This window comes from Lissotriton vulgaris, chromosome 10, assembly GCF_964263255.1.
Source record: "Lissotriton vulgaris chromosome 10, aLisVul1.2, whole genome shotgun sequence".
NCBI classification, from domain to species: domain Eukaryota; kingdom Metazoa; phylum Chordata; class Amphibia; order Caudata; family Salamandridae; genus Lissotriton; species Lissotriton vulgaris.
This window is the reverse complement of record NC_141698.1, coordinates 1,014,873,295-1,014,901,192: the sequence shown is the minus strand read 5'-3', so window position 1 is coordinate 1,014,901,192 and position 27,898 is coordinate 1,014,873,295. Positions and strand designations below refer to the sequence as shown.

Below are 27,898 nucleotides of genomic sequence, written 5' to 3'. Positions count from 1 at the left end.
TTGTGTCTCCCTTCATTCAAATGACAACGGTGACTACTTTTATTATTTTGATTTGTTATGTTTAAGATGTTGTGAACAATTTTGCATATTTCCTAATTCATGCAATGTGTAGTTTGCGCTGTAATTTACCCTTGAGTGCATTTCTTCTAAGTACTGTGGTGTGCTAAATATCTATTTATATGCTCAATGCTTAGAACTCTGTTTCTAGGTTATGTATGTATGCTGTTACATGTTCTTTTCTGTGTGGATTTGCAAGTGATACATTTTGAAATAATTTATTCTATTATTGCCTACTTTACTGGAGCCACGTTTGTGCTCAACCTTTGTTGAGGTGCTCATTTGCTTTCATTTTGGTGATGATTTGTAGGCGTTATGCTTATTGGGGTCATTTATGTGCTCAACTATGTTGAGGTGCTCCAATTTGTTTTCATTCTTAGTGATGATGAGCTTGAGTGATGCTCAATTTTGATGTTTATTTCTGTTATGAACCACTTTATAGTGCTCTATTGTTAGAGGTGTTCATGCGCTGGCTATTAGAAGCCATAGGGGCTCAATTTTATTGTCATTTCAGATGAACCACTTATAGTGCTCTATGGTTAGAGGAGTTCATCTATTTACTGTCAGGAGCCGCAGGGCTCAGTTTTATTGGTGATTTTCTGTTACTTACTGTGAGGAGCTGCATGGGCTCAGTTTTATTCTATTGATAGAGAAGTTGTGCATTTTCTGTGAAGAGCTGTATTGTCATGAACCACTTTTACTGTGCTCTATGTTTAGAGGAGTTCATGTATTTACTTTGAGAAGTTGAGCTCATTTTTATTGTGCTTTATTTTAGAGGAATCGAAAATATTCCAATTTGAGGAGTTGATATTTCATTTTCTATCCACGGTACTGAGCTATACTGTACCTTTGCTCATTTGTATTGAGATGTTCAGTTTTCATTTCATTTAAGCTTACATTCTTTTGTTAGCTTACGGTGCTTGTACAACCTTTGTACCTGTGCCCCTTTGATATTACCTCTTCTTTCCATCTGTTGAAGAGGGTGTTTATTTCCAGTGCATATATGTTCTTTCTTCTGCCTTTCTGCTTCTGCCATCTGTTTCATCTTATCCATTTTTTCAATTGAAGGGGGGAGGTGTGTTATATCCTGCTCTTCCTCTCTCTTTGTGCTCTTCCTCTCTCTTTGTCCCTCCTTAGTGTTAGTGTCTGCTTGTCTATGTCATGTCTCTGTGATGTCATCCAGGATTCTACCTGTTGCTATTCAAGGGATTTATCAGTTACCTGGAGGCTGAGCAGGAAGTTATCTGCTCCCGGTGGGGTTTCTTACCATATTACATTCCTACCTGAATGCTGAACCTTCTATCTAATTTCAAGAATAAATATACTACATTAACATTACAACAAGGACCCTTCATCTTCATTTTATTGAATTTAACAAACTGTCCGCCCCTTTCCATACTCTCCTGGGCAGTAGAGCTGTCTAATGTAACGTAAAAAGCAATCGGAAGACCATCGCCCTAATTTTTTTTTTTCTCAACAATAATTCCCATGGACTTTCTTAGTATGGCTAACAATTGTGATGCTTTAAATTGCGAGCCATCTTGATGACGAAAAAGGAATATGGAAAATGCACCTCCTATGTTTAAAAAATCGGACCAAGCTTGTATAGGGCAGAGAAGTCCACCTATGGCCTACAACGTTACCGTGGAACCCCTACCTGCCTGATCAGTTTTGGAATGCTCTAGCTAAATTTCAATATGTGACTGAAATCGTGATACGTGTGTGGTCTTCAAATCATCATTAACGGCAGTACCCAGGAGCTCTGACACCCTGATAGCCCCAAAAAAGAGCCATACCATGCACAATTTTGATAAATGGAACTCAAAATCAGAAAAACAAATCTTGGGGAAAACTGATAGGATCTTGGATAATAATTTTAATGATATAGGGTCTTTCTGATAGGAACCCCGCTTCCGTTGCTTAGCCCAACCTTGAAGCATTCTCTTACCCATCTCACCTGCTGAGGGCTCGTAACCCCAGAAAAATTTCCATAAAAGGAAATACCTGCTAATTTGCCAGCTATAGTGGTGGAAGAAACATATTTCTTGATATTAAACATAATAAAGCATACTACATCCTCCCTAAGCTGTCGCATACCCAATCCAGTGCAAGATCTAAACATGGCACCTGAATCTAAAAATTCCAGTCAAGCTCTTCTGTAAGCCAATTTGGTGCTTTATGCAAGAGAGTTCTCGATGAGCTGACAAGCATTCACATCCCCAGAGTCCAAATCTCGCTGGGAATGGGAGTCCTCTGCGAGTCCGCTCTGGGCACCAAACCACGGAATCTCTCCCACTGAAAACGAGACAGGGCATCCGCGATATTATTGTCTATGCGTTCGCGATCGATCGGGGCGCGGGGCAGGACCCCATGGCCCCACTATTCCAACGGATGCCCTAAGCAGCAGTAGTCCCCGAATACATTATTCCAAAGCTGATCTTCTGACAATTGGTAAAATGCCGACTCATAGCTGCTTACATACCTTAGGACCTGAACATATGCCTTCCCTCTGTAAAATATGTAACCAAGAACTTCCCACGATAAGCAAAATACCAAGAGAAGTAGCCAACCTTAAGATGATACTGTTGAACTGTAGGTCTTTGACTAAACACAAAACGGAGATCTACGACCTACTGGTAAATAAAGATCTGGATGCCATGTTTCTTACCGAGACATGGCTAGAAGAAACGTCCTCTCCTGACATCCTGGACTCAATACCCCCCAGCTATAGCCTATTGAGAATTGACAGACAAAAACAACGTGGAGGAGGGCTAGCATTAATCTACAAATCAGAGCTAGATTGCACTCTAATGAAATCCACCATACCCAATAGTGAATGTGGCATATTTACCATAAAAATTGATCCGACAAATGCGATCACTGGTTTACTGATATATCCCCCCCCTTGGAGCTGCGGGACCTTTTTGTAGCCAACTCATTGAGTCGGCTACCCAGCTAGCAATTAGATATAAAAAACTAATTATTTTAGGCGACCTAAATCTTCATTTTGAAGACATTAACTCCAGAGAGGCACATATGGTAGCTGCCGCACTAAACTCTGTGGATATAAAAATTCTCTCTACAGCCCCCACACATCAGCAGGGACATCTTCTGGACCCCATCTTTGCGAACTGGGAAGGCATTAAGATCCTACCCCCGATCCCATTGATCTGGTCAGACCACAGCATTGTATTGTATTGTATTGTAATTGCATTTATATAGCGCTTACTACCCCTGACGAGGCGTCGAAGCGCTTTTTAGGCGGGTAGCACGCTACTCCGGGACCCACAGAGGATTAGTTTTGAATTAGTATAGTGAAACATGCAAGTACATTTTAAGTGGTGGATATGTTAGTCAGTTATTTGGATTTGGAATGATAGCAGAAGGATAGAGTAGGACAAAGGTTAGTATTTATTTATCGCTCGCTTGTTGACGCATGCTATTCAGGGAGCCTATAAAGGATTAGTGGTGAATTAATATGGTGAAATATGAGGTAAATTCAGTGGTGGATATTAGTGTGTTACTTGGCGTGAGAAGGATAGAGGATGGATAAAAGGGAAGAAAGATTTGCATTCATATAGCACATGTTACCCCTGATGGGTGTTGAAGCGCTTTTTTGGCGAGTAGCACGCCACTCCGGAACCCATAAAGGATTAGTGTTGAAAATTAGTATAGTATGAATATGAATTAATTTGAGTAGTAGATATGTTATTCAGTTATTTGGGCAGTATATTAGTATAGTTGAATATGGAACATGGAATTTGAGAAGTGAACATGTTAGTCTGTTAATTTTGATAGAAAAAGGATAGTGGAGGGATAAAAGAGTGAAGGATTTTTTTTTTTTAAGAGAAAAAGGGCAGCATTTCAGGCCCTAGTCCCGACCAGTCTCGAACAGGCCCAAACAGGCAACTACCCTTGTCCTCTCCACCCTTAGCCTTGACGCCCGGGCTGAGACGCCCTAAGCCTGGCCCTTTTTGTAGCCCTAATAATCATGTGACCCCTTCAGCCAATGGGAACCCTAGCCCTAACACTATCCAATCACAACACTAGCCCTAACAGCCAATGGTACAAGTAGCCCTAGTCCCTACTTCCAATAGAAAGCCTAACCCTACTCTTAGTCCCACAACTGGTCCAAAAACCAATCACACCAGAAGCACTAAATCGCTACTTCCCATTAAAGGTCTAACCGTAGCCCTAGTCCCACCCTACTCCCAACAACCAATAACTTTGGAAGCCCTAGTCCCTACTTCCTATAGAAATCCGAACCCTAGCCCTAGTCCCAACCCTGCAATGATTGAATCACAGACCGAGAAACCAATCAGAACCCTCAAATACCCAGCCAATGAGGACATTAACCCTAACCCAATAGAAACACCAGATACAACCACCAATCAGTGTACATATGTGCCAACCATCAGCACACTATATAAGGTCCCAGCAACCTCAGACAAGGTTTGCTGGTCATGGAGTTGGAAGCTGCTTGCTCCTGTTCAGAATCTCCTAGGAGACAGACAGGCTCAATCCACAACTTTGGACTTCAGCAGGTAAAGGCTTCACTAACTCGAAATCTAACAATACTGTTTGAATAAAGCTTTACTCCCCCTGCTGGCCAAAAAACGAAGTGCACAGGCCCCAGTAAATACAGTTTCAACAGCTCACAGAAGCACCCTCTGATGTAGAAAATCCCTGTTGCTGGGGGAGGGGGGGCAGGGGGGCTGGCCTCACTGGCTTGTGAACACAAAATGGTGGCTGGGGCTGCACTGTTTCAGCACACAGGCCTAAGCACAGAGCAAAGGAGAAATTTGGAGGGAAAACAGATTTGTCACCAAGGAATGAGAGGGACAAACTACAGAAATTGGACTGCAAATCCCACAATTCAACACACTAAATGAAGGCAATCATGGGCAGGGAAAACCACACATTTAAAACACAACACAGGTGATAAAATATGCAATTACAGGCAGGCTAAAACTACAATTTTTAACTGTAACAACCACAGGCATAGACAGTAAACACAGAAAGTGAAAATCGTTTTTTAAATAACTTTTTGTCTTGGGAAGAGACAGCACTAGTCTGTCTCTTTACCACTTCCTGGACTCTGCTCAAAGCAATCTGGGGCACATGTGGGCTGCAACTCACAAGATGGAGGAGACTGATTTGGGGTTCACCCAGCAAGGCCTTCAGGGGCCTGGGCAGATGTGAGAGGAGGGCTCAGGCTTGCCTGGTAGCTGAAATAGCCAATGGTCTGTTGGCCTGGGGGTGGGGCCTGGGCAGCTGCTTGCTCCTGTTCAGAATCTCCTAGGAGACAGACAGGCTCAATCCACAACTTTGGACTTCAGCAGGTAAAGGCTTCACTAACTCGAAATCTAACAATACTGTTTGAATAAAGCTTTACTCCCCCTGCTGGCCAAAAAATAATTTAATAATTTAATTTAATAGCATTTTAGCAGAGCATCCCCCGACAACAGGTAGCACCTTACAGGAGGTTTGGGACAACTATGAAAATATGGATGTCGAAAGCACTAGACAAGATCGCCCCCTGGACATCCAAACCTCCAGTAAGACAATCCAGAACTGCCCCATGGTTTTCAGAGAAACTCAGAATAGCTAAAGCTCAATGTAAAACCATAGAACGGAGATGGAGAAAGAACTACGCACCTGAACTTAAATCGAGTTATAAAACTGAACTAAAAAAGTATCAGAAGCTGGTTAGATCGGAGAAAAGCATCCATTTTAAAAACAGAATTGAGCAAGCAGACAATCCCACGAGAGAACTGTTCAGTATCTACAAAGAACTCACAATCCCCTCAAGACTTGACACTCAAGACACATACTCTGCTGAGACATGTGATCTGATTGCTGACTTCTTTGTAGAAAAGGTGGATAAAATTGATGCCACCTTTGTAAATAATAAAGCTCTCTTAAACACCAACGCGGATACCAGCTCCACCCGAACAACAAATCCCCACTAACTAGTTTTAAAACCCCTGACAAACATGAATTGGTGGGTATCATTAATGGCATACAATCCGGCTCCCCCACTGACGCCTGCCCTCCAGTCCGGTGTAAGGGAGTTATGGAAAGTACTTTGATTGACCACATCAGTCACATGATCACTCTATCTTTCCAGGAATGTTATGTTCCGGAGGCATGGAAAACTGCCCAAGTTATGCCATTGAAGAAAAAGCCCAACATTCATATCTCCCAGCTCCAAAATCTCCGCCCAATCTCCCTTCTCCCATTCTGTGCTAAAATCATAGAAAAAATTGCTAACAAACAACTCATGGAGTACTTGGAGAGAGAAGATATCCTTCACCCCTCTCAGTCGGGATTTAGATCAGGCTACTCGACTGAGTCGGCAGTCCTATACTCGACTGAGTATCTCCGGCGGATAGTGGACGAAGGCAAGACAGCGGCGTTGGTCCTGCTGGACCTGAGTGCAGCATTTGACACCGTGCTGCACTCAACGCTGCTGTCTCGTCTCTCAGATATGGGAATAATGGGCCCAGCACTTGCTTGGCTGCGCTCCTTTTTGGCCGACAGAAGTTTCCAGCTACACTGCCCACCCTTCAGATCATCTCCTCGGAAGGTGAGCCATGGGGTTCCACAGGGCTCAAGCCTAAGCCCCACGTTATTTAACATCTATATGGAACCCCTGGCACACATTGTAGAGGGCTTCGGGGTGGGCATTGTCAGCTACGCTGACGACACCCAGCTGGTGTTTAAGCTAACTCCTGACGAGGAGAGTATGCCACCAATTTTTCGGACTGCATGTCTGCAGTAGCGGCTTGGATGAATAACAACTGTCTCCGTCTGAATGGAGACAAGACCGAACTATTGGTGGTCGGGAAAGCAACTTCTGTATGGTCTCATTCATGGTGGCCTAGCGAGATGGGTAACCTGCCTACTCCTGTAGAGGCGGTTAGAAACCTAGGCGTTATGCTGGACTCAGACCTCTCTGGCAAGACCCAAGTCAGCAGGGTAACAGGAAGGTGCTTTAGCATACCAAAAGTTCTTCAAAAGGTGTTGGATCTTCTTCCTACCGAAGCCAGAAAAACCATAGTGCATGCACTGGTGACACCCCATTTGGACTATGGGAATGCCCTCCTGATTGGGCTCAGTCAGAAGGGCCTACATCAACTGCAATGCATGCAGAACGCTGCCGCACGCCTGGTGTTCGGACTCCCAAGAAGAACTTCTGCTAAAGCGGCCCTGACCAAACTCCAGTGGCTGCCAGTTAAGGAGAGAAATAAGTTTAAGACCCTTTGCTATGCCCACCGCATAGCTCAGGACAAAGGTCCTGATTACTTAAAAAATCTCCTCACTATACACCGTCCGACCCGGAACCTAAGATCATCTGGCATGATGCTATTCAAACTCCCCCGAATCATCAGGGCCAAAATGGGAGGAAGATCCTTTAGGTATTTAGCCTCTAAATACTGGAATGCACTCCCGCTCCACCAGAGGATGGAGCCATCTGAACTGAGATTTCGGACAAAACTGAAAACTCATTTGTTCCCCAACATGTAATCCTCCCCTGAGCTTCCATTTCCACAGCTCCTCTGGATTTCTGTAATGTATTAGCAGTTAGCGCGGGGACACACAGTTCTGTGCAGCCAGGCGCTCTATAAATGTTTTATTATTATTATTATTATTATTATTATGCCTGCAATATGTTTTACCTTGAAAACAATGTTAAGCTGTAAACACCCAAGCATAAATATCTGTAGTAACTTCAACATCTGCCTATCTTTCGCCTTCTGCCCATTGACTAAATTTACCACTGTCTTGTTGTCAACATTGAATAACACTGTCTTATTAGCTATTTTGTGACCCCATATTTTAAGAGCCACTATAAGTGGAAAAAATTCCAAAAGGCAATGCTCTTCTTTTTGGCTAACCAGTGTTCCGGCCATTTCTCAGCACACCACTTACCATCCCAAAATAAGCCAAATCCATGGGCACCAGAAGCATCAGAAAAAAGTTGCAGTTGCCAGAAAAATTCGTCATCCATGGACCAAAGTGTGATACCATTGAAATCCGATAGGAAAATTGACCAAACCTCAAAATCTGCTCTCATATGTGCTGAAACCCTGATTCTGTGGTGAGGGAGTCTCATACCTGACATAGAGAATCCCAATCGCCTGCAAAAAGACCTGTCAGCACGGATGACCTTGCATGCAAAATTTAAATGACCCAGCAGACATTATGCTTCTAATAAAGTCAATTTGTGTGCACCGTGTGCCCTGTCCAAAAACCCTGTAATTTCAAAAACTTTCTTTTTAGGAAGCCTAGCCTGCATTTTGATAGTGTCTATCTCAATGCCAAGATAGGTAAGGCAACAACAAGGGCCTTCCGTTTTGTCCTCTGCTAATGGTACTCCCAATGTATCTGCAATACACTTGAAATCCCGCAAAGCATCTTTGCATTGGGGGGAATTAGCTGCACCTACAAAAAGGAAATCATCCAGGAAGTGTGTAATGCCTGAATGTCCCGTCTGGTAAATAAAACACCACTGCAGAAAAGAACTAAATGCCTCAAATAGTTTACAAGAAATAGCACATCCCATAGGTAGGGTCTGGTCAACAAAATATGGCCCTTTAAAAAATTTGCCTAATAATGAAAAATCCGATGGGTGCACTGGCAACAACCGAAAAGCTGATTTAATGTCACATTTTTCTAACTGTGCCCTCTCTCCTGTGTCCCTGATGATAGTGAAAGCCGAATCTACAGATTCAAAGTGTACGTCGGAGTCTTCTTTAGCAATGAAATCTTTAACTGAAGAACCTTGTGGCCATAATAAGTGTTGAATCATCCTGAACTCGCCCTCAGCTTTCTTGGGCACGACCCCCAGCGGAGACACAATCAAATTTGCTAAAGGACAATGATCAAAAGGACCTGCCATCCGGCCTTCCTGAACCTCCAACAACAATTTTTGTCTAACTATGTGTGGAAATTGGTTAGCAGACTTCAAATTCTGTGCAAATCTGGGGCTTCTAGGACCCTGATAACCCAACTTTAAACCTTCTTGAAAACCCCGTCTTAAGATGTCGGCCTCCTGCGTGTCAGGGTAGCACAGCAACCATTTACATAAAATGTCCACCCTGATGGGAGTAAAAGCACTTGTTGCCAAACTGTGGTGTAAACCCTCTGCCCCTGCCAGGAAAACCGGTTCCCTCTTGATTCTCCTCTCCGAAACATTGGATGACAGCGTGTTTGCCCCCCGCATCTGGAGCACTTGTGTTTGTATTTGCATGGGTTGCGCAAACAATATCCTTTGTTGAAATTCCAGCATACCCCTGAGACCATGCTTGTAGCTCTACTCCACCCCCCCACCCCCGGGGTGGGTCTAACCTGAAAGGGCCGATAAGATACCGCCAAACCACTGGCTGGTTGCATAGATGGGGGAGGCCTTTGGGGGTACATCCACTGTATGCAAAGCTCATTGTCTACCTCCCCCTTGTATTGGCCGGTAATAATGCTAACTGCGCCCTAAACTCTTCATCATAATGAAGCCACGCATATCCCCCAAATTCAGATGCTGCCTTTCTAATAATACTAGCAGCCCGTCCCGACGTTGTCCGGGTAGGAGTTGCTGCCGGCCAGTAGTATATTGTTTCGTAGGATTTAGTTTTGATAGCATTTCTTATCTGTGACAGGCCTGTGAAACGCTCCGATTCACAGTGCACTGCTGATGCACTTAAGAGTGCACGTTCAGTAGTGTGTGAACACGAGTTTCCCTACTTTATTTTTCCTTGCAATATTATATGGCGCAAACTCGACAACATTCCATGAGCACAATTTACATTACAGAAGAACACATTCATTTGTGGTAGGCATGGGGAGACAACCTGGAATCACAGGATGTTGAGCTGTTGCCGAGATTCGAACGTAGCTCCCCAGCTCTAAAGTTCGCAATTGTAGAACTTGTGGCGGGAGGTGTGTCTAAAAGTGTATGTTGGTGCTGGCTATCAATGAGAGAGACCTGTGCATTTTTCAAATGGATGGTGAAAAAATATGAGTATGTTGCTGGAGATGTGGGCCGCCGTGACACCAATGTACTTACCGGGGATGGTAAACACCCATTATTCCGCAACTTTCTTTCCGCATACCATCACTCCGCATACTTTCATTACAAAAGTACCATGACTCCGCAATGCCTTTATAACGCATGGCACTAAATTTTATATGCTTTTACCATGCATACATTTACAACAAAATTCGTTGTAAATGCATGAATGGTAAAAGCATGTTTTTTTTTAATGTTTGGATAAGGTAAGTATGGGTATAGGGGTATATGTTTTGGGGTACTGAGGTATATGTTTTGGGCTGTTTGGGTATTTTTAGGGTTCAGATATAGTTTGGGGTTATGGGGTACAAGGTAGTTTTAGGGTTTAGGGATAGGTATGGGTTTTGGGTACAGGGGTATTTTTAGGGTTCAGGGGGGTTATTTTTAGGGTTCAGGGCTAGGTTGGGTTTTGGGGTATAGGGGTATTTTTAGGGTTCAGGGGTAGGTTTGGGTTTTGGGGTACAGGGGTATTTTAAGGGTTCAGGGCTAGGTTTAGTTTTTGGGGTACAGGGGTATTTTTAGGGTTCAGGGCTAGGTTTGGGTTTTGGGGTACAGGGGTATTTTGGGGTTCAGGGGTACTTTTGGGTTTTGGGGTACAGGGTTATTTTTAGGGTTCAGGGCTAGTTTTGGGGTACAGGGGTATTTTTAGGGTTCAGGGGTAGGTTTGGGTTTTGGGGTACGGGGTATTTTAAGGGTTATGGGCTAGGTATGGGGTTTGGGGTACAAGGGTATTTTAGGGTTCAGGGGTAGGTTTTGATTTTGGGGTACAGTGGTATTTTTAGGATTGAGGGCTAGAATTGGGGTACAGGGGTATTTTTAGGGTTCAGGGGTAGGTTTGGGTTTTGAGGTACAGGGGTATTTATAGGGTTCAGGGCTAGGTTTGAGTTTTGGGGTACAGGGGTATTTTTAGTGTTTAGGGATAGGTTTGCATTTTGTGGTACAGCGTATTTTTATAGGGTTAAGATGGGTTAGTGTTTAAGGGTGTTGGGGTGTTTTAAGGAGTAAGGGTGGGTTATGATTATGGGGTGCAGGGGTATTCTAAGGGAGCAGGGTGGACGCCCAGAGCTGGAATGTACAGAACCTGGGAAGAAAAAACAATGAAATATAGGGCACAACGCTCGCTTTTTTTTCCGCAATCCCGCGCCCCGCACACGCCCCCAGCACACACCCACAGTACACGATATGAGACATGGTATGAAGGGCGGAACGTACCACACGCCCCCAGCGTTTGTCACGCCCCCAGCACATCCCCACAGCACAACGCAGACATGCCCACAAGGGACTACTTTGCTGGCACGGTTCTTTTACCTTTTGACTACTTTGCTGGCACGGTTATTTTACCTTTTAAATGTATATGGTGGGCGTCTGCATAGCCTATGTCCTTCTGCTGCATCTGCCCTTTCCAACGCTGTATTGGGTGTTGTGATTGGCGCTGTGGTTCCCAAGTTTACCAGCCTCAAAGGTTCCCAGTTCTTACTTTATAATAGTAGTACTAGCAGCCCGTCCCGACGTTGTCCGGGTATGAATTGCTTCCGGCCAGTAGTATATTGTTCTGTAGGATTTCGTTTTGATAGCATTTCTTATCTGTGACAGGCCTGTGAAACCCTCTGATTCACAGTGCACTGCTGATGCACTTAAGAGTGTGCGTTCAGTAGTGTGTGAACTCGAGTTTCCCTACTTTATTTTTCCTTGCAATATTATATAGCGCGAACTCGACAACATGGCATGAGCACAATTTACATTACAGAAGAACACATTCATTTGTGGTAGGCACGGGGAGACAAAGCGATTTGCCTGGAATCACAGGATGTTGAGCTGATGCAGAGATTCGAACGTAGCTCTCCAGCTCTAAAGCAAGCAATTCTAGAACTTGTGGCGGGAGGTGTGTCTAAAAGTGTATGTTGGTGCTGTCCATCAATGAGAGAGACCTGTGCATTTTTCAAATGGGTGGTGAAAAAATATGAGTATGTTGCTGGAGATGTGGGCCGCCGTGCCACCAATGTACTTACCGGGGGAGGGTAAACACCCATTAATCTGCAACTTTCTTTCCTCATACCATCACTCCTCATACTTTCATTACGAAAGTACCATGACTTCGCAATGCCATTATAACGCATGGCATTACATTTTATATGCTTTTACCACGCATACATTTACAACGAAATTTGTTGTAACTGCATGAATGATAAAAGCATGTTTTTTTAAATGTTTGGATAAGGTAAGTATGGGTATAGGGGTATATGTTTTGGGATACTGAGGTATATGTTTTGGGGTATTTGGGTATTTTAAGGGTTCAGATAAAGTTTTGGGTTATGGGGTACAGGGGTAGTTTTAGGGTTTAGGGGTAGGTATGAGTTTTAGGGTACAGGGGTATTTTTAGGGTTCAGGGTTAGGTTTGGGTTTTGGGGTATAGGGGTATTTTTAGGGTTCAGGGGTAGGTTTGGGTTTTGGGGTACAGGGGTATTTTAAGGGTTCAGGGCTAGGTTTGGGTTTTGGGGTACAGGGGTATTTTTAGGGTTCAGGCCTAGGTTTGGGTTTTGGGGTACTGGGGTATTTTAGGGTTCAGGGGTAGGTTTGGGTTTTGGGGTACAGGGTTATTTTTAGGTTTCAGGGCTAGGTTTGGGTTTTGGGGAACAGGGGTATTTTTAAGGTTCAGGGGTAGGTTTGGGTTTTAGGGTACAGGGGTATTTTAAGGGTTCAGGGCTAGGTTTGGGTTTTGAGGTACAGGGGTATTTTAGGGTTCACGGGTGGTTTTGGGGTACAGTGATATTTTTAGGGTTCAGGGCTAGGTTTGGGTTTTGGGGTACAGGGGTATTTTTAGGGTTCAGGGGTAGGTTTGGGTTTTGAGGTACAGGGCCATTTATAGTGTTCAGGGCTAGGTTTGGGTTTTTGGGTACAGGGGTATTTTTAGGGTTTAGGGATAGGTTTGGGGTTTGGGGTACAGGGTATATTTATAGGGTTAAGATGGGTTAGTGTTTAAGGGTGTTGGGGTATTTTAAGGAGTAAGGGTGGGTTATGATTATGGGGTGCAGGGGTATTTAAAGGGAGCAGGGTGGGATTAGCACACAATATGAGACATGGCATGAAAGGCGGAACGTACCACACGCCCCCAGTGTTTGTCATGCCCACAGCTCAACGCGGACACAGCCACAAGGGACTACTTTGCTGGCACGGTTCTTTTACCTTTTAAATGTATATGGGGGGCATCTGCATAGCCTATATCCTTCTGCTGTAACAGCCCTTTTCAACGCTGTATTGGGTGTTGTGATTGGTGCTGTGGTTCCTGAGATTACCCGCCTCAAAGTTTTGGGCTCTCTCTTTATAATAGTAGTATAGATGGATAGATACAATTGATTTCACAAGCACAATACAAGCGTTATGCAGGAATAAACTAAAAAGTGCAGACAATTTATAGCGCCACAGTCTCATAAACTTGGGCTTCTGGTCGCAGTGGTGTCTGCAACCCTCGCCAGGGGGTGCGTAAAAACGCCTGTTGCAATCTCACTGTAATGCTGACAAACCTTAACATGTGCAGACAATTTTATAATGTCACAATTCCCGTAAACTGGGGGCTCTGGTCGCCGTGATGCTGGTATCTTGACGCACTGATTAAACGCCTCATTGATCACTGTGGAATAAACTAAAAAGTGCAGACAATTTATAGCGCCACAGTCTCATAAACTTGGGCTTCTGGTCGCAGTGGTGTCTGCAACCCTCGCCAGGGGGTGTGTAAAAACACCTGTTGCAATCTCACTGTAATGCTGACAAACCTTAACATGTGCAGACAATTTATAATGCCACAATTCCCGTAAACTGGGGCCTCTGGTCGCAGTGATGCTGGTGTCTTCACGCACTGATTAAACGCCTCATTGATCACTGTGGAATAAACTAAAAAGTGCAGACAATTTATAGCGCCACAGACTCATAAACTTGGGCTTCTGGTCGCAGTGGTGTCTGCAACCCTCGCCAGGGGGTGTGTGTAAAAATACCTGTTACAATCTCACTGTAATGCTGACAAACCTTAACATGTGCAGACAATTTCTAGTGCCACAATTCCCGTAAACTAGGGCCTCTGGTCGCAGGGATGCTGGTGTCTTCACGCACTGATTAAATGCCTCATTGATCACTGTAAAGCAGCGCTTTGGCAGAGACCTGATAAAACCTCAGCACCCAAATTGTTTGCGATGTAGAATTCCATTTTTTATACATGTGATGTTATAACAGGAGAGACATTTACTGTGAGTTGTTTTAAAGTGGAACCAGCAACAAATATGAAATGACTTGACCTGATGAATATCACAAACCACTGATTCTCTCTCCCTCCCACCCTCCCTCCCCCGCCTGCCACATCCATGTTCTGTTATCAGGTGTTTTTTTCAAATATCTCTGCCTCTTGTGAGTCTCCGTAGCTCCGGGGGGAGGAGGGTTAATCCGGGCCTCAGTCCCTGTATTCCTGCACACTTTTACCGATTCTGAGTAACCACAGGCCTGTTTTATTTATTTTTCTGAGTTGTCGAGGGGCCTTCTTTTTGCCTGTTTATTCATTTATTTGTAGCCCGTCCCGACGTGGTCCAGGAGCAAAAGGCTGCTTCTGGGCCCCCGGCCGCCCCGACGTAAAGGCTGCTTCAGGGCCCCCTGCAATACTGACACCCGTCACAAATTGTCTGCTCCTTTCCGCACTCAAGGAAGTCCCTTACCTCTCTTGGGTGCTCCTCCCGCCGAACGCCGTCTTTACTTTTCCTCCCCACGGCTGTACTCCTCGTGCTCCTGATGATGTCAGCACGTTCGTGCACACAGCCGGCGCTATTTCCAAGGGACTATATTTTTAGTAAGGTATATTTTTTAAAGAACGTATATTTTTGGGGGTTATATAGCCTATGTCATTCTGCAGACCCTGCCAATTCCAATGATGTATTGGGTGTTTGGATGGGCGCTGTGGTTCCCAAGTTTACCCGCCTCAAAGGTTCCCAGTTCTTACTTTATATTAGTAGGATAGATCTAGGTATTTAAAAAGGGATACCGATCTGTCTGCAAATTTTTCACAATATACACTGGCAAAAATGAGGAAGGCAGAAGTTCAGGAGTCTATGTTTGTTGGAACCCTTGGCCGTTTGAAAAGTTCCCAAGCCTCTTCTTTGGAGCCCTCTTTTGCTTGTGAAGAACTGAAATCTTCACTCTCAGGGGTCTCACTAATACAAAAGAACTTGGCACAGAAGCTGAAATATGAAAATACATCTTTATTAAACTTAATAAGTGAGGCCACGTCACACAGAAGCCGCAGCAACCGAATGAGGCAGTCTAAAGAGTACAAAACACAGAGGCCTTTTATATGCTTAGAGTTACAAACTCAGCATCAAAGAAAGGGGCAGTACTAGCTTCTACAAGCATACAAAATACATAATATGGACATACAAGATCTGCAAAATATTAGCCAATAGAAAAACATCATGTAACCAGAATGTCCCCCTTACGTCGTGTTTCTGCCCTACCCATAAGTCAATCAATTACAGCACTTATAGGTCAATCAGTAATGGCAGAACATGTCTGTATGCAGTTAGGCCAGCTGGTGTCTGAAATTGCTTTCAAAGCAAGAACAGAGGGGGGGTTTCTACACGTTGCAGTCCAAAGGGCAGAAACACTTCATGAATAGAGCATTCTGTGTAAAGTCAACACAAATTGATGACAAATGTAAGATGGACTCAAAATTAAAGAACCTCAGACCCTGCTTTTGCCATTACACAGGCAAATCCTAAAATTATTTTGCAAACATTATGTATTTCAGTGACTATTGACAATGCCAATAAAACAATAAGAATCAGTCTCCAAACACCCATTCTATGCAATTGCACGAAAAATACCCAGAGTCCGTCGAAGCCTCTCTGGCAGGCTTCTATTGTCCATCAAATCCTGTTCCTGTTGTTTTCTTCTGCATGGGCCTCTTCATTCAGGCCTTTCATGAAAATTATGTTACTCAGTATCAGTTGGAGTGCCTTCCTGGCAAACACTCACAGCTCACTTGAAAGTCTCAATGTCTCAATGCAGTGCACCAATATTTCCTGTGCTGCAGGCACTACAGATAGTGTGCTCTTCATTGATCAAGGGCACAGATCATCTCATGCAGACCCAAGTACTATTAATCGGGAAAGAGCAACAGACTGTCACTCTCAGCAACACTTTCAGGCTCCAACACTCTCTATTCAGTGTCAGAGGATGCTCGGGATGCTCTTTCATGGGCACCATAATGTAGTGCCTTTTGCCAATCTCAAATCCTCCAGGGCACTGCACTTCCGTTGGAGCAAAGGAAAAGGGGGTGTGTGGCCAAAAACTCAGGCCAAGTGGCTCAAGGGACTGCATACTGTCAGAGGTTAACCAGTACATGACAGGAGGAAAACTGAAGCCTCAAAAATAAGAATCCTTCTCTTTCGCTCTTTTGCACTGAAATTCTGGTTCTGTGGCAAAACCAAATCCTCCTTCTTTTCTGATGTTCAACGCCTTCTGATGAAGCAACTACAATACGTTGGAGATACCACTGATGGCACGCTGGCGATCGCTGTCCAATCTTGCTACTTTTCTGGGTGCTGGGACTTTTCATCTGTTAGCTGTCACTGATGGGATTGTGGGTGAGTTCCGCAGGTTATCATTACTTAATCCCGCAGAACCTAGTGATGTAGGAAATGTGACACAGTTGTTTCCTTCAATTAAGTACAAAAACAGTTCATTGTATAACAAGGGGACTGCAAGCAAGTGGCCTGCAATCTTTAAAGGAGTGGCCATACGTCATGGGACATTTCTGGTCTAAAACACACTGTCATTCTCAAAGACAATACAAAAACAAAGGCAGTAGGCAAAACAGTGCCTCTAGCCTCTTTAATTGGGTTTCCACGTGAGAGCATATCCTCTACCACCTAAGGGTAGATAGCTACATGGGAATTCTATCTGAATGGATGTCCTCACATATGGTGGCATTGTCTAATGGGGCAAACACATTTTTTTTTCAATTATTACATATAGGTGTTCCTAAATTCCTTATCTAGAACACCTCAAAAGAGAGATCACATAATACATATTATCAGGGACATGTAGATACCTCCCTTTAATAATTGTGCATCAGGTGGACTATGCAATACAAAAGCTAATGATCAAAATGTGGAAACAAAAGACAAGAACTAGAGAGTCCTGGTATTTCCATTATTTAAAATACATCTGGTCCATCAAAAATTAAAGCAGCAGAAAAAAGGAACTAAAAACCAAATTAGAATAGGCATTGCATTTGTCATATTCAAAAAAACGTAAGGTGTTCTCCTATTGAGGTGGAAAACTTATCTTACTATAGTATTGAGTCAGTTAATCAGTCCATCACTACCCTAACAGTCAGACTCGAAAACATCAGAGTAGGCCTAAAGAAATTTTTTGAAAACCAGACTGGTCATACAAAAGGGAATTATACATAATATGGGGTCTCTGGTACATTACTGCAGTCTGGAAGCGTGAACCTGAGCAATACACCAACTGGTGAAAGGAATTTGGAAAAGGGAAATGGGACTAGGTAAAAATGAAGCCTTGTTTCCTTTATGGTACAAAGCCATACACTACTTAGGAAGCAGAACAAAACTGACTAATGTAATATAGAAATTAGGTCACCATGCACAAGAGTAGCAAATCTATAATTTATCCTTACGTCCAATCAGGATACATAAATTTAGGGCTGCCTGTTCCTTTAAGGGAAGAGGACAGTATCGTGACTAATTGCAGATGACACACTTTGATTCTGTATATCTCTTTTTTATTTTCCTTCAAATACCATTAAAGCCAAATTTGACATACACTGGTGAAGTGTTGTCTTGTTTTGTTTACAGCATGAAAAATCTTATCTGTGAAATTTAGTATCAGCGCAAAAAAACTCAAAAAACACACATATGCCAAGCCATCAGATATACGCGCTATATATCAAGCACAAAAAGCATAGACAAAACAATAGCATATGTAAATAAGCGGTGACACACAACACTATTGCATGCACTTTTATGCACTGTGAACCTGCAGCCCAAAACAGAATATTCAGGCCTGCTTAATTTGTCAGGCTTAAAATCCTCACCCTCCTTTTGACAGCAGATCACCAGTTAGTGGACATTTGGCTGTCAAACACAACTAACTGTGTCGCTTCTGACACACAGGACCAGCAGGAACAATCCACAAAAGGACAAAATGCAAAATTATGTAAAACGCACAAACATTTCTGCACATAACACACAAAATATCAACTGTAACAACCATCTTTTGAAAACATGCTAAACCTTTTTAACTTTCCAAAAACGTTTTCACAGACACTCTGCGTGTCCCGTGCGCCAACACCCTTTGAGGCCCTGCTTTTCTAAGCAATAATTTTTCCATCTCTTTACACTTACTCCTATCCTTCCTCACTGACCTTAAGGTCAAAATCTGCCTTGCAGGCTCCTCAGCCCTCTATCTCTTCTTCACTCTAAGGCTGAAAAAGGAAAAAAAAACCTTCCCAACTATTTCTAACCTGCAATAACCAACCCTATTTAAAAACACATGATATAGATATTACTCCTGTTAGGGGCTACAATTTATTTCTATACTTAGATTATTAAAACAGTTACTGTGAATAATTCGCAGAACATAATAACACACATACCAGTTTTTAGAACAAATGCTTGTTTGCAATGGTGCTCATTTCATCAACCTTAAAAGGATGAAGGTCTCAGTTAGGTCCAGCAAAAGTTAAAACCTTCCACCCTGATATTAAACTCAAACCTCTGCATCAGGCACATTGGCTCACTGACCTATTTAAGGAAACCCAAATGGGAACAACCTGCAAATTTGTATCATACCTAAATGTATGCATTTACTGAATCCTAAAGCACTTTAAAGCTATTGTAAATGGCAAAAATGGCAACATTTTACCCAAATTCGACTTTGATATTTGGGGCACTTAAAAATAAAGATCCTACAATTGCATTACTTATTAATCATCCTCAGAATGTTCTCTACAAATTGCAGAGATTGGACGTTAGACATATCTCCTGCAAATCCTGAAAAAAATGAGTTTTTCATGCCTGCGTCAAGTGAAATTCTATATGCTAATGTCTTCATTATGCAGTGTACCATACCTTAAATTAAATTATAATGCTAGTAGGTCACAGTATAGGTATTAAGCTTCATGAATAGTAAAAAACGAATTTTGTAGCACTTATTTTTATAACCCAATCATTTTTTTTAATTCCACATATTAAGGCTCTGTAATTCCTCGAATCTGACTTCATTTTCTTTTTTTTTATTTTCTCTGTGCCATGTAGGCCTGCAAAGATAGCCTGACGAACAAGGTGGTCTTGCCTCCCCAGGTCATGTATACATTAACCAGATTAAACTGTAAGAAACTAACCTCTTCACCCGAAACTGACCTCGCAAAGCCAATTTCCCTGATTGATCTTTATCTGAGATTGCCAATCAATGTTTAAGACATCATTAACTTTTTAGTTTCCTTGCACTTGCCTTATCTTGTTTCAGCATCTGTTACTGTTTCTTTCTTTTTAAATGTTTCTTCATTACATGGGTTAATTATTATTTAGCAACTGAGCCAAGAATATACTTACAGAAATGCTTAAAGAGAGGAAAACCCTTAATTGAAATGTCTTCCTATTATACAAAATAATGAACCTTAGATTTAGAGCCTTTTTAAAACAACATTCTGAAATGCAAAATTTCACCCGTGCAACTGAGGGCAAAATCCTGGTTAAAAAAATATTACTGTTTATGTAGCTTGTCTCTAAATGTTTGTAACATGGGCAGCTGGCAGTCTTTTTCAAACTAAAACATATTAATGCGTGTTCTATAATATTTTGAGTTCAGCAGGAATTTACTTCAGCTGATCTGTTTGCCTGTTAATATCTAACACAATGTATGTAAGTAAAAAATACTATAAGTTTATTTATTTTTTCCAAAACACCCATTTTCGTTTTTGGGGGCTTTTTATTCCTAGTGTATGTGAATTTACATTTTAGTTTTTAAACATTTAGACATCTTGCTTAATAGACTGAAAACATCAAGAAAAAACACAAACACACATTTGAGCTAATTTCAGACATAAACAGAAAAGGGGTCAAACACTCAGGACACACAATACGGCGTGCTTATGCCATGCATTTCGTGAATAGCGCCATCGCCATTCACTTACATAAATTGCACTAATGGGAAAACCACATAGACTTTTAAACACACATTTAACCCACATATCAATACTCAGGACAGAAATAAAGGACAACCTGCAGACTGTACTTATACCAAACCATTTGTAAATACTAGTTGTAAGTCATATTTACAAGAAACGCTTCTCAATTGTGTTCCAAAAGACTGCAAAAACAGCCCAACAGACTGATGTATGTCCAAGAAGCGAAAATACACTCAATTCACTAGCTTTGACTAGCAGAACACCATAAATCGCTCTGCATATCTTCATTCATAAAATTGCGCAGAACAAAGGATCCTTGTATGTTTTATGTCCATATTTTAATTCCCTGGGGATACAAAATCACCAAGGAAGAAATATGTTTGTAAATCTAAACCTATTTAGATATTCCCTCTAGGGAAGCCGGCTAATTTACTTCACATCACACTATGGTACCTTCCAAATAAAGCAACACATTCCTCTGTGTGAGCTTTGAAACAGGCATGCCAAAAATATTGCAAAATATACAATATTATAATCAAAATAGTGATTAATGTACTTCTCGTACGTGCACCGTTCAACTAAACCAAATAGAGAAAATTCTCCTCATTACCTGTCTACACAAATTGCAATTCGCATATACAAACCTACACAAATCCAAAAGTTTGCCAACACAAATTCCAAAGTTCCAAAGCTACAGTAAGCGTTACTAAACTACCTTATTCTTCCAAAGCTACAGTAAGGGTTACTAAACTACCTTACTCTTACCAATCAAAAAGGTTATCCAAATTCTAACTGCCAAGTTCTAAATGACCTAACGGTCTCTTTGTTTTTTTTTTAATACTCACGCCAAAAAGGTTGTCAGTCAGGAGTGATATCATGTGGAAGATCAAAATCAGGACGAGCAGAAAAACACCGGGCTGCAGAGACGAAGAATCTCCAGAATCCCTGTGCACAGAGCACCTTCTTAGTAGAATCCTGTCTTGTCCTCCTCAGTAGATTTCTGTCTCCTGACAAGATCACTCCCACAGAATGCCACTTCTCTGATGAAGCCCGCGTTGGCCGCGCCATCTGAAGAACTGAAATCTTCATTCACAGGGGTCTCACTAATACAAAAGAACTTGGCACGGAAGCTGAAATATGAAAAGACATCTTTATTAAACTTAATTAGTGAGGCCACGTCACACAGAAGCCGCAGCAACCGAATGAGGCAGTCTAAAGAGTACAAAACACAGAGGCCTTTTATATGCTTAGAGTTACAAACTCAGCATCAAAGAAAGGGGCAGTCCTAGCTTCTGCAAGCATACAAAATACCTAATATGGACATACAAGATCTGCAAAATATTAGCCAATAGAAAAACATCATGTAACCAGAATGTCCCCCTTACGTCGTGTTTCTACCCTACCCATAAGTCAATCAATTACAGCACTTATAGGTCAATCAGTAATGGCAGAACATGTCTGTATGCAGGTAGGCCAGCTAGTGTCTGAGATTGCTTTCAAAGCAAGGACAGAGGGGGGTTTTCTACACGTTGCAGTCCAAAGGGCAGAAACACTTCATGAATAGAGCAGTCTGTGTAAAGGCAACACAAATTGATGACAAATGTAAGAGGGAGGCAAAATTAAAGAACCTCACTTGAATGTCCCTGTGAAGAAGTTTAAAAACGTCAATAAATTTCCCTTTCCATATCTTATCCTTCCTGAACTTGCTTAAATGAGCCCCCAGAGGCATAGAAACGCCCATATAAGGCAAACGTTTAAAAATGTCAACTGTCTTTGTTCAAGATCTGTTTTGTTTGAACTCTCTTCTACCACTGATGCCTGACCTGGAGTAGACACTGTTCCACCCTCTTTACTGTCCACAACAGAATCTAGTTTAGTATCTAATGTCATATGCGTCCCATCAGTACCCGCGCTTTAATCCACTCTTGCACATTTTGAAGACCACACTGAAATCTCACCTGGCTTATGCTGTGCGTAGAGTTCAGCCAATCCGCCATGCTTCACCCCTTTGCTCTGTTTCTTCATACCCACTCCGCGAGTGCCAGGTTCAGTTCCTTTGTTTTGCAAAAAATATAAGCTGGACAATTCTTTAGTGTGCCCCCCCCCCCCCGGTAGCCCTGAAAATTGAGGTAAAGCACCATCTATGTCCTCAGGTTCTGACAGCTCCCCCTCCTCCAATGACTCATTGTCCCCCTCCTGTGGAAAACTACCTACCACCCGTTTCTTATCAAAACTACCAATCATGCCATGGCCGCTAGGCTGCTCCTCATCTCCAATACCACCATCAAATTCCCTCCAATTTACAACTCTGTTGAAATGTTCCAGTTTCTTGTTGTCAAGTGGCGTGGGAAATTTCACCCAAAATTCCCCTGTCTTCCTGCTTCTGTAGTTGCAGGACGTTTGATGCCTGGGTGGTGCGCTCTTACTGCCCTTTTTTGTGCCTGGCAGTATTTCTCCCTCGCCGGACCACAAAATGCCAGATTTTGCAGTTGAAAATCTGCTATTTTGTTGCAATTTATAATGCCACAATTCCCGTACACTGGGGCCTCTGGTCGCAGTGATGCTGGTGTCTTCACGCACTGATTAAACGCCTCATTGATCACTGTGGAATAAACTAAAAAGTGCACACAATTTATAGCGCCACAGTCTCATAAACTTGGGCTTCTGGTCACAGTGGTGTCTGCAACCCTCGCCAGGGGGTGTGTAAAAACGCCTGTTGCAATCTCACTGTAATGCTGACAAACCTTAACATGTGCAGACAATTTCTAATGCCACAATTCCCGTAAACTGGGGCCTCTTGTTGCAGTGATGCTGGTGTCTTCACGCACTAATTAAACGCCTCATTGATCACTGTAAAGCAGCGCTTTGGCAGAGACCTGATAAAACCTCAGCACCCAAATTGTTTGCGATGTAGAATTCCATTTTTTATAAATGTGATGTTATAACAGGAGAGACATTTACTGTGAGTGGTGTTAAAGTGGAAACAGCAACAAATATGAAATGACTTGACCCGATGAATATCACAAACCACTGATTCTCTCTCCCTCCCGCCCTCCATCTCCCGCCTGCCACGTCCATGTTCTGTTATCAGGTGTTTTTATCAAATATCTCTGCCTCTTGTGAGTCTCCGTAGCTCCGGGGGGAGGAGGGTTAATCCGGGCCTCAGTCCCTGTATTCCTGCACACTTTTACCGATTCCGAGTAACCACAGGCCTGTTTTATTTATTTTCTGAGTTGTCGAGGGGCCTTCTTTTTGCCTGTTTATTCATTTATTTGTAGCCCGTCCCGACGTTGTCCGGGAGCAAAAGGCTGTGTCTGGGCCCCCGGGCGCCCCGACGTAAAGGCTGCTTCAGGGCCCCCTGCAATACTGACACCCGTCACAAATTGTCTGCTCCTTTCCGCGCTCCAGGAAGTCCCTTACCTCTCTTCGGTGCCTCTCCCGCCGAAAGCCGTCTTTACTTTTCCTCCCCACGGCTGTACTCCTCGCGCTCCTGATGATGTCAGCACGTACGTGCACACAGCCGGCGCTACTTCCAAGGGACTATTTTTTAGTAAGGTATATTTTTTAAAGAACATATATTTTTGGGGGTTATGTAGCCTATGTCACTCTGCAGACCCTGCCAATTCCAATGATGTATTGGGTGTTTGGATTGGCGCTGTGGTTCCCGAGTTTACACGCCTCAAAGGTTCCCAGTTCTTACTTTATAATAGTAGTACTAGCAGCCCGTCCCGACGTTGTCCAGGTATGAATTGCTGCCGGCCAGTAGTATATTGTTTTGTAGGATTTCGTTTTGATAGCATTTCTTATCTGTGACAGCCCTGTGAAAGGCTCCGATTCACAGTGCACTGCTGATGCACTCAAGAGTGCGCGTTCAGTAGTGTGTGAACTCGAGTTTCCCTACTTTATTTTTCCTTGCATTATTATATAGCGCGAACTCGACAACATGGCATGAGCACAATTTACATTACAGAAGAACACATTCATTGGTGGTAGGCACGGGGAGACAAAGCGATTTGCCTGGAATCACAGGATGTTGAGCTGATGCCGAGATTCGAACGTAGCTCTCCAGCTCTAAAGTTAGCAATTCTAGAACTTGTGGAGGGAGGTGTGTCTAAAAGTGTATGTCGGTGCTGTCCATCAATGAGAGAGACCTGTGCATTTTTCAAATGGGTGGTGAAAAAATATGAGTATGTTGCTGGAGATGTGGGTCGCCGTGCCACCAATATACTTACCGGGGGAGGGTAAACACCCATTAATCTGCAACTTTCTTTCCTCATACCATCACTCCGCGTACTTTCATTACGAAAGTACCATGACTCCGCAATGCCATTATAACGCATGGCATTACATTTTATATGCTTTTACCACGCATACATTTACAACGAAATATGTTGTAAATGCATGAATGATAAAAGCATGTTTTTTTTAATGTTTGGATATGGTTAGTATGGGTATAGGGGTATATGTTTTGGGATACTGAGGTATATGTTTTGGGGTGTTTGGGTAGTTTAAGGGTTCAGATATAGTTTTGGGTTATGTGGTACAGGGGTAGTTTTAGGGTTTAGGGATAGGTATGGGTTTTAGGGTACAGGGGTATTTTTAGGGTTCAGGGTAAGGTTTGGGTTTTGGGGTATAGGGGTATTTAGGGTTATGGGGTAGGTTTGGGTTTTGGGGTACAGGGGTATTTTAAGGGTTCAGGGCTAGGTTTGGGTTTTGGGGTACAGGGTTATTTTTAGGGTTCAGGGCTAGGTTTGGGTTTTGGGGTACAGGGGTATTTTAGGGTTCAGGGGTAGGTTTGGGTTTTGGGGTACATGGTTATTTTTAGGTTTCAGGGCTAGGTTTGGGTTTTGGGGTACAGGGGTATTTTTAGGGTTCAGGGGTAGGTTTGGGTTTTAGGGTACAGGGGTATTTTAAGGGTTCAGGGCTAGGTTTGGGTTTTGAGGTACAGGGGTATTTTAGGGTTCACAGGTGGTTTTGGGGTACAGTGATATTTTTAGGGTTCAGGGCTAGGTTTGGGTTTTGGGGTACAGGGGTATTTTTAGGGCTCAGGGGTAGGTTTGGGTTTTGAGGTACAGGGGCATTTATAGGGTTCAGGGCTTGGTTTGGGTTTTTGGGTACATGGGTATTTTTAGGGTTTAGGGATAGGTTTGGCGTTTGATGTACAGGGTATATTTATAGGGTTAAGATGGGTTAGTGTTTAAGGGTGTTGGGGTATTTTAAGGAGTAAGGGTGGGTTATGATTATGGGGTGCAGAGGTATTTAAAGGGAGCAGGGTGGGATTAGCACACAATATGAGACATGGCATGAAAGGCGGAACGTACCACACGCCCCCAGCGTTTGTCACGCCCACAGCTCAACGCGGACACGCCCACAAGGGACTACTTTGCTGGCACAGTTCTTTTACCTTTTAAATGTATATGGTGGGCGTCTGCATAGCCTATGTCCTTCTGCTGTAACTGGCCTTTCCAACGCTGTATTGGGTGTTGTGATTGGTGCTGTGAATTGAAAATATACCCAATGCACTCAAAGGGTATTACGTCAATAAGTAATATTATAGACAGCAAAAAAATAATAATGTACAAGGCGACAGAGAGATGTAGGAATCTCCAGTGGAGGAGTGGTCCGATGGAGTCCTTTATTATGTATAACAGCCAGCCGACACGTGTTTCATCGCTGATTGCGAATCCTCAGGGCTAATTGTGGCTGTATTACACCGGGAGGTCGCTTAGCTGTTGATACTTCCGACCCAGCCGGGCCCTTGACCTTCGTGTGTCTGACCAGACACACGATCGGGACTAATACGCAGCGACTGTACGATATTCTTAGGTACCGGGCTTTCTCGGACATAAATGAGTCGTACCCGACTCTGTCTGCACTACAACAGCGTGAACACTTGAAAGACTTGATCTGTGTACACGCCCGAATATACAACGTTTTTACAAGTTCCGATTGATTGGATTAGCATAGGATATATTTTCGACGGATTTGCGCCGCATATAGGGGTTTGCAGCCTCTTCACTGTTTTCTACTTATCGAAGGTCAAGGGCCCGGCTGGGTCGGAAGTATCACCAGCTAAGCGACCTCCCGGTGTAATACAGCCACAATTAGCTCTGAGGATTCGCACAATCAGCGATGAAACACGTGTCGGCTGGCTGTTATACATAATAAAGGACTCCATCGGACCACTCCTCCACTGGAGATTCCTACATCTCTCTGTCGCCTTGTACATTATTATTTTTTTGCTGTCTATAATATTACTTACTGACGTAATAACCTTTGAGTGCATTGGGTATATTTTCAATTCATGTATTTGGTAGTTCCTCTACCAAACATCGAGTGGTCCAAGGGCTCCCCACTCACCCAGGTGCACCATCTATTTTGCTTCTCCATTACCAGTGTGTTCACTTCTGGTTGTGCACTCATTGTCCTTTTCTGACTCAAAGCCTTTTAGGTGTGTTCGTGATTGGTGCTGTTGTTTCTGAGATTACCCGCCTCAAAGGTTTGGGCTCTCTCTTTATAATAGTAGTATAGATAGACTAGCATTGCCTGGGGCAGAAAGGGGCTGGGGGCAGTACACCCGTTCCCGCCCCGACCCCCTGCCGTCCCGATTCCCTCCCACCCCCACTCCTCCCGCCCCCACTCCTCCCACCTGGCGCACTGTGCACACCCGCTCCCGCCCCCCTCCCGCTGCCCCTGCCCCTTCTCGCCTCCCCCCGCCTCCCGCCGCGATTTTAATGAGCATTTACTTTACCTGATCTGCCGCTCCTTCCCGCCGCTCCTCTTCGCCATGACGTGCCCGCGCTCCTCTCTTCACCGCAGCTCCATTTCTCTCCTTCTCGTCATCACGCACGTCCTCATCACGCACATCGCGGCCAGCGCTACGTCGTGACCAGAGCAGCGTCGCGGCCGGCGCTACTTCCAGGGCACTACTTTTTTTTAAAAGTTATATTTTGAAATGTACGTTATATTTTTCTTTTTTATATCCTTTGTCCATCTGCACACCCTGACAATTTCTACAATGTATCGGTGTGTGGATTGGCGCTGTGGTTCCCGAGTTTACCTGGCTCAAAGGTGCATGTTCTCTCTTTATAATAGTAGTATAGATAACAGCTATTCATGGCTAAGGTTTGCACAACATCAGAATTTGATGAGTCAACTGTAATACACTGAAAAGCATCGCCATTTGCTTGAGATATCACAGGGGCTAAACTTCTGTCCATTGATACTGTTGGTGAAATGACATTCTTCCCAACCTTATTCAATCCAAAAATGTTAATGTCCCTCTCAACTGTATTTACTTCAGCAAATAATGTGGGCCTATCCCCGATCTGGTCACCAGATGGCGGACTGGTTACAATAGAAGCTTTGCTAAAAGAGACTCTTTTCAGCATGGGACCTTTCTTAAAGTTTGTTCGTCTTTTAATATGAAAAGTGGGCTGTCATATGGTTACTGCGTTTCTATATATTGTGTTAAGTTAGCATGAGTTTATTAAATTTTTAAACACCATATTTTCCTTCAGGCTTCAGTTTGCGCACGACACCTAATTGTTATTGTAGCTTTCAACCTAGACGAAAGATGTGAT

The 27,898-nt window shown here is 43.2% G+C and overlaps 1 protein-coding gene across 1 annotated transcript in view; it reads right to left on the bottom strand.

Moving 5' to 3' along the window:
- Positions 1-24,279: 24,279 nt before the first annotated feature.
- The window catches only part of LOC147689184 (uncharacterized), a 31,483-nt gene continuing 27,864 nt past the window's right edge, over positions 24,280-27,898 (bottom strand). The window contains exons 3-4 of the mRNA XM_086939881.1: positions 27,417-27,751; positions 24,280-24,304 (exon numbers count right to left, since the gene is read on the bottom strand). Coding sequence (XP_086796007.1) covers positions 24,280-24,304; positions 27,417-27,751 — 360 coding nt within the window. The remainder of the gene's footprint in view (positions 24,305-27,416; positions 27,752-27,898) is intronic.